At 44.3% G+C, this 7,919-nt stretch overlaps 1 protein-coding gene across 1 annotated transcript in view; it reads right to left on the bottom strand.

Moving 5' to 3' along the window:
* Positions 1-6,578: 6,578 nt before the first annotated feature.
* The window catches only part of RPN2 (ribophorin II), a 72,433-nt gene continuing 71,092 nt past the window's right edge, over positions 6,579-7,919 (bottom strand). Inside the window, exon 17 of the mRNA XM_004466591.5 lies at positions 6,579-6,907. Coding sequence (XP_004466648.1) covers positions 6,895-6,907 — 13 coding nt within the window. The 3' untranslated portion in view covers positions 6,579-6,894. The remainder of the gene's footprint in view (positions 6,908-7,919) is intronic.

The following is a 7,919-nucleotide window of genomic DNA, read 5'->3' as shown; positions in this document are numbered from 1 at the left end:
GCTGACGACAACAGAAGCGGACAAAGAAACAAGACGCAGCAAAAAGACACAGAAAACAGACAACCGGGGGAGGGGAGGGGAATTAAATAAATAAAAATAAATCTTTAAAAAATAATAAAAAATAAAAAATAAATGCAAGGGACAAAAATGAAGGGGATGGGGAGTACAGGAGGTTATCGTTTTATATGTAACATAGAATGTGATGTTTGGTGGTCAGGGAAGACCCCAATGAAATGGTGACATTTGAGTAAGGAGTTGAAGGAAGAGAGGGAGTTGGCCTTGTGAATATCTGGTAAAGAACTTTCCAGGCAGAGGGAGAACAAACACAAATGCCCTGAGGCAAGAGAGTAGAAGGTAAAGCTCCAGGAGGTCAGTGTGGCTCGCCAGAATGGAGGGAAGGTGAGAGTGGAAGGAGGCAGAGAGGGAACGGGAGGCCAGCCCACAGACTCCTGCAAGCCAGGGCGAGGACTCTGGATCTCACTCGTGGTGAAATGGGAGCCATCACAGAGTTTACGCAGAGGAAAGGCATGATCTGACTTATATTCAAAGTCATTTTGAGAAAGAGTGGACTTCTGGGTTTTTGTTTGTTTTCTATTTTTTGGTTTTTAATGCTAGATCTTATTTGCTGAGTATGGGGACTGGTGAGGAGACAAGACCGACTCCCAACATTTTTAGACTGAGCTACTGGAAGGATGGAGTTGCCAGTTAGCAGCTTTGTGGGTGGAGGGTTTGGACACACTAGGTCTGAGATGCTTATTGAAAGTCCCAGTGAAGATGTCTGATGGCACCTTGATACACAACTTCAGGCAAGAGGTGTGGGCAGGAGACACACATGGGGTAGCCATCATCTTTCAGGTGGGCTTTTTAGTCAGGAGGCTGGGTTACATCACCAAGGAGAAAAGTCCAAAGAGTAGAGAAGAGGTCCCAGAATTGACCCTGGGCACTCCTCCATGTAAAGTTTGGAGAAAGGAGGAAAAATCAGCCCAGGAAACTGAGTAAGAGCAGCCACTTAGGTAAGAGGAAAACCGAGAGGAATCCCAGAAGCCAACTGAAGCCAGTAGTTCAAGAAGGGAATCATCTGTGGTGCCAAATGCTGCTGATGGGTTGTCGGGTAAGGACACCCTAAGAACTGACCATGGACAAAGCACAGTGGAAGCCACCAGTGACCTTGGTAAGAACAAATTGTGTACCACGGTAGAGGTAAAAGTCTGATTCAAGTGGGTTCAAGAGGAAATGCGAAGAGAGAAATCAGGCTAGTGAGCATAGACCTGGGTTGTCCAATATGGTGGCCACTGTCTATACGTGGCTACTGAACACTTGATATGTGGCTGTTACGAGCTGAGATGTACTTTAAGTGTAAAATCATACTGGATTTTGAAGACTTAATGCACAAAAAGAATGCAAAATATATCAACGATATTTTACATTGATGGTATATAAAAATGGTAATATTTTGGATATATTGGGTTAAATGTTACTAAAATTTCACCCGTTTCTTTTTACACTTTTAATGGCTAGAAGACTAGACAATTTTAAATCTATGTGACTTGCATTAAATTTCTGTTGGACAGTGCTGGTTGAGACTATTCTTTTGAGAAGTTTTGCTACAAAGAGAAGTAGAAAACGAGTCACGACATCACACACACAAAAAAAGAAAGAAAACGAGCCACTGACCTGAGGTCCCTATATCAGCGATTACTCAACTTTTTCTATTCATTAACCATTTTATCTGTGTCAGATACCAACATCCACCCTTACTCCCACTGCACACACACACACATACACTGCTTACCCTATGCAGGCCTTTTATCAGAATCTGTAAACTTTCTTGGGTGATAAAAATGCTCGTATTTTGATTTGGATAGTGGTTATACAGTTGTAGTCATGTACAAAAATTCATTGAGCTGTGCATTTTACTATAAATAAACTTAAAAAAAAAAAAGCAAAACTGGGAAATCTGTAAGTAAGGAGAGCCCAGGGCGGTTACGTCCGTTTTAATTAAAAGTGCAAAAGAGGGAATGGATGTGGCACAAGCGGTTGAGCACCTGCTTCCCATATAGATGGTCCTGTGTTTGGTCCCCAGTGCCACCTAAAGACAAGGGAACAAATAACAAGCAAACAAATGAGGGAACAAGCTCAGGGGAGCCGACGTGGCTCAGTGGTTGAGTGCCAGCTTCCCACATAAAAGGTCTCGGGTTCAGTCCTGGCCCTTATATCTCAAAAAAAAAAAAAAAAGGGCAAAACAATCACAGCATTTTAGAGTTGACTGGAATTCAGAGGTGAGCAATCCCACACCTTCATTTTCCAGCTGTGGATGCCACTGCCAGAGCAAGGAAGTTCTCAGCCCACGACCCGTGAGCCTGGAAGCCAGTCTCCTGCCTCCCAGAACTCAAACTGCAAAACCAACTTACTTCTTCACAGGGCTGAGACCCCTGCTCTCCCTGGGGGCTTCTCTTCATTCTTCCCCTCTCCAGGGAAAAATGGGAAGCATGGGAAAGGCTCTGCAGGGGGCCGCTGTGAGGGCTCTGCTGAGGAGACAATAAGAACAATGGGAAACAAAAGCTCTCTCCAGAGAAGGCTGGCCATTGAAGGCAGGCATGCCACTTCAACGAGAGGGCCAGCGGGCCCTGCCAAGGAAAGAGAACAAAAGCCGGGCCGTGCTGAATGGGATGCTCTCCTGGGCCAGCCCTGAAGCCCCCACCTTCCTTCTAGACCCACCTGCTCAGCTCCTTCCTGGGCCTGCCCTGACAACAGCAAAAACTGAGGGCTCCCTCAAGCTCCAATTCGTTTTTCAAATGAAATAATAACCACTGGGACCCGCTGCTACTTGTGGTTTTTGAGAATGCAATTATAACAGAAAACAACATCATGGTAACAATTCTGCTGCTTTTATCACCATCAACTAGGACACTAATGGTGTCTTTAGAGACTTAGGCCCTCCCCACAGGCTTGCTGGGAGCGTCTCACTCTCGTGGGGACCCTACTAGATAAGGAGTGCTACTACCCCATAAAAAAAAAACCCCAATGTTCCGGTTAACCCGGGCCTTGTCACTTTTAAGGATAATCCCTTGTTTGTATTAAAGTTCACAAAGAGCTTCCCATCCTTGACTTTGTCTATCCCCTACACAGCCCTCTGGAAGGCAGAGTAGGGCCCCCGGCCATTTCACAGATAGGTGGGAAGATCGCCCCAGGTCGCACAGCCCCTACGGAGCAGAGCTGGGGCTGAATTCAGGGGAGGTTTCCCAACTGCCAGGCCCCTCCAGGAACTGTGAGCTGGGCAATCAGGTGACTTATTTTTAACAAAGGTGCGGACCTGGTACAAACTGCTTACTGGGTTTGACAGGCTTCTGCTGACAAGACCCAGGAAATAGTGACAACAATAACTACACTTCTCAGAGCAAATACTGATCAAGTGCTGAGTGCCAGGCACTCGGGGGTGTTTCAGATGTGACTTCATTTAATCCTGAAAAGTCCTGAGAGGTATTATCCACATTTTTCACTAATGGGAAACTAAGGCCCAGAAAGTAAAGAAAGGTGCCTAAGGACACACAGCTAATTAAGGGACTCAAGGCAGGCCTACTTGACTCTACAGCCCACCACTATTCTTCGTATGCCTGAGGGCAAGCCAGGCCCAGGCACTACTGTTGTGAATATTCTGAGGGATAAAGTCAATGGATTTCATAAATTAACAGGAGTTAGGCCTGCTCTTAACTCCAGCCTTCCCAGACCCAACCAGTTGCTTTCTCTGTGGCCTTGGTCAGGCCTGCTCCAGAGTTGGGAGCTAAAAGCCCTTCAAGAGGCTCCACCCAGTGGATAGCAGCTGTGGTGAGTTCTCGCCTCTGCCATATCCCAACACAAAACTCAGAGTTGCTTAAAATTTGCCAGTGCCTTTCCATTGATCCTAAACTAAAATCTTTCCCTTTTACCATAGCCCTTAAAAGCCCTGCTGTTCTAGCGCCTCCTACCACAACTGAAGATACTCTCCTCCTTGCTAACTACACCCTTCTCACACTGACCTGCTCTCAGGTCAAACAGGCCAAGCTTTGCCTGCTTCAGGCCTTTAGGGCCTTTGCACACGAAGATTCCTCTGCCGGAAGTGCTCTTTTCCAGCTTTGCCAGCAGGCTCCTTGTCCTCTTGGTCTCAGCTTAGCCTTCCCAATTTTTCTAGATAAAAACTGCCTTTTTTTTCATGGTTCCATTATGGTTTACATTATAGACTGTACACTTTTGTAAGTTTTGTTTACATTATGGTTTACATTCTTTATATATTATATATATTATTTATTTTTAAAAGATACATAGATCACACAAAATGTTACATTAAAAAATATAGGGAAGCAGCTGTGGTTCAATCAGCTGGGCTCCTGTCTACCATATGGGAGGCCCTGGGTTTGCGTCTTGGGGCCTCCTTGTGAAGGCAGGCTCACCCACATGCCATGGAGAGCGACCTGGCCTGCAAGCGCAAGAGTGCCATCAGCCCGCAAGCACCATGGAGAGCCGACTCAGTAAGGTGATGCAACAAAAAGGGAGACAAGTAAAAACACAGAAGAGTGTGCAGCAAATGGACACAGAGCGCAAACAAGCAAGTCGCAAGGTGGGGGATATAAATAAAAATAAAAATACAGACACACAGAAGAACGCACAGCGAATGGACAGAGAGCAGACAGCAAGCAAGCCGCAAGGGGGGGAATAAAAAAAAAAACATATAAAGGAGATTCCCATATGCCCCACTCCCCACACCCTTGTTTTCCCACATCAACAACTTTTCTCATTAGTGTTGTACGTTCAAAACTGCCTCCTTCAAAGCCCTTATCATTTTGCTCTCCTATCTCCTATAGGGTGACCAAGGGCAGGGTCTATGTCTTATTCAGCCGTGGCTCTGGACACACACAGAGAACCTGGCACAGGGCAAATGTTTGCTGTGCTATTCTGCAGGTCCCTCTCTGGGTCTGCAGGCCAGTCCTGAACCAGCTTTGGTGCCCTTAGTTTTGTCAGCTCCTTCTCAAGGATGACTTCTGACTTCCTTTCCTCCAGCCAGTTGCTGCCCTCTGTTCCCAGTGCCTGGGGGCCCTGTACCCTTTCTACTTCGATGCTCAGGCCCTATTATCCATTCCCTACCTGCTGTCTATCAGGCCTGCATGTGTTCTGGGAATAGGTATGCAAGTCCCAGCTGAGCAGGCTTCTGTTCCCCTCACGTTCTGTTGACTTTTGCTTTCCCCACCACTCTGGGTAGCTGAGATCCCAACATTTCCTAAGTAGGGACATTAGGAGCCACCTAAGAGCAATGGGAGACCAACATTACCCTTTTCACGCGGGGTGAGATAAGAAATTAAAAATTAAAAGCTGGGGTCCCAAAGTGATATGCCATAGGAGCCCAGCAGATATCAAATGAGCAAAGTGGGCTAGAAGTAGCAGTACAGGTTGAAGTGACACCTGCGCGTGTATGGCTATGGCATCAGGAGAACACAAGCCTCAGCCAAAGGGAGGGGTACCTGCTCAGCTCCAGCTAGATCGCTTCCATGCGGGAATGGGGCCCAAGATTGCCAGATCTGATTTTCTTTTTTAAAAGAATCTAAAACCCCAAACTCTGTTTTTATATGAAATATCTCAGTCTTTAAAATTAGCAACAAATTCAACTTTTTACAAAACACTATGGATCAAATGAAACATACCACCAGTTTGAAAACTGTGGAAAAGGCAAGGCTTCCTTCCCAACTTCTAGGTACCCTTGTAATTTTCCAAATCAATCTCTCACCTGCACAATCCCAGTCAGAACTAGCCCAACGTTTGAGAATTTCCTTCCCTCTTTCCCCAATAAAAAATCCCAATTTCCTCACTGAAGTACAGGCTAGCTAGATTGGAAAGCAATATACTTAAAATAACTTCTACCCCCACCCTGTACTCCAAATTCAATAAGTACTGTTTGGATTACCTGTGCTTCAAAAGTTTACTAAATGTATCATGTGTCAATTATTAGAATTAGAGGCAATGAGCAAAAATACAAAATTATGGGTCAATCTGGAAAGATGGCAAGCACATTAGAAGCTTTGGATTTCTTTAATGTTACAGTAGACATCATTAGTATCCTTTTATTGAAGGAGAAAAGGCTTACAGGAGTTAAGCCACTTGCTAAGGCCCCTCACCTAACAAGTGGCAGTGGCAGGTATGCCTGACACAGAAGTCTTATTCACTTAATCACACTAGTCAAGGTTTCCTCTCTACATGGTATCATTTAACGTCCATGTAATGGTGGACCTGGGGCACAACTTCAAAAGAGCATTCTTGACATGTGTATGTTCCTCTCTTGGAGCCTAAGGTAACTCATGAAGTCAGGCTTCCTTTCAGACAGTCCCTTCCCTTCCCTACAACAGGCTGAGCCCAAATGTGCAAGACAGAAGCCTTAAGCAGCAGTCTTCTGCAGAGAGCTGGTGCTCCCTGCTGTAGAAGAACCAGTGTAAAAAGGCCTAGAGAAATACTCTGGCCACTTTGCCAACAGTATTTCCCAACCTAGCCCTCAGGTTATATATGTCAAGAATCCCACCATCCCAGAAGTACTAGAATAAACTTTCGGTCAGGCCTTTGTTCCTATTATCACTCTTTATTCCAAAACAGATTAATTACAGATTTTAATTTCCCAATTGCAACATCTGGGCAAGTTAAGAATATTCACAGCATCTTGCTAGGATACCATGCCAAAGAAACAGAGTATTTGGGCTCACAGGAATCTGCTCTGGGTTGGGGAAATAGAAAAACAACAAGCAAAAGTATAAACACAATCTTGACTTTTTTCTTTTTAAATAGTCTTTTTCATTCCTCTTTTCATTCTATGAGTTGTTTCAACTCCTTTTCTCAACACTCATTTTAGTTTTCAGAATTTGCTTTCTTCTTCTGGAACTAATGTGCTGTTCTGAAAGAAAATAGAGACAAATGTAAAATTACTGAAGGCTTGTTTACCATTACAGTTCCTAACTGGTGAAAACAGAGAGATCAGTGTACTCTCCAACTCTAAGATCCTATTTATGAAGGCATAATAATTTATTATATCAATTCTACTTATTTATGCCTCATCTTATTAAACCAAAGAATCTGAGACAGTTAGCTAACTAAAGCTGACGACAACTTAAACAAAAACAATGAAACAAACCTGATAACTGAGCAAGAAAGTGGGATGTGAAAATATAGGGGGATGAGGAAATTCCAGGCACACCTCTCACAATGCAAGGCCAAAATACAGAGTACATTTCTACTAGAGGAACAGAAAGGAGTTAAAGGAATGCTCATCTTCAATTTCCCAGACTCTGTATCTGCCAACCAACACTAGCCCTCCCTTATGTAGCTTGGAAGATGATATCCTGATCATTTAGCCCAGAAACTTGCACCATATTCCTTACTGAACATGTGGCCATGTTCTTCTCAGTGGTCAAACTTAGCATCTAAACCTATGACAGAATGATTCTCAAAAATGGGACACAGCTCACAGGAAAAATTTTAGGAGGCGATAAAAATCTCTCAACCTCTTTATACCCTTTTCCCAAGATTGCCTCTTCCTATACTCCAAGTAGTGATGAGGAAACACAGGAAATGAAAAAGACGATCTAGACAGACACTGTGCAACAGGGAGCAGTAAATAACTAATTTGGGCTGGCTATGGCAAGCAGAGGCAAGGGTGCTGACATGAATGGTAGTGATTGATATTCAGCATTGAGGACTAATGTGACGATGACACAGTCTTACAGAATGGTATGCTCCAAACCAACTAATGAAAAGATCCAAGGAGCATGCACAGGTCTGGAAGTAGTCCTGAGGGCTGAAGTGATTGCCCCTAATCCCTCATCGACACTTAGAGATTTCTAGGTACAATAACTATGTGTGTGCCGAAGTGTCCATGTGGAGAGTACAGCACAAGCATGAAATAAGAA

This window comes from Dasypus novemcinctus, chromosome 24, assembly GCF_030445035.2.
Source record: "Dasypus novemcinctus isolate mDasNov1 chromosome 24, mDasNov1.1.hap2, whole genome shotgun sequence".
In the NCBI taxonomy this organism is placed as follows: Eukaryota; Metazoa; Chordata; class Mammalia; order Cingulata; family Dasypodidae; genus Dasypus; species Dasypus novemcinctus.
This window is presented reverse-complemented; position numbering and strand designations above follow the sequence as displayed.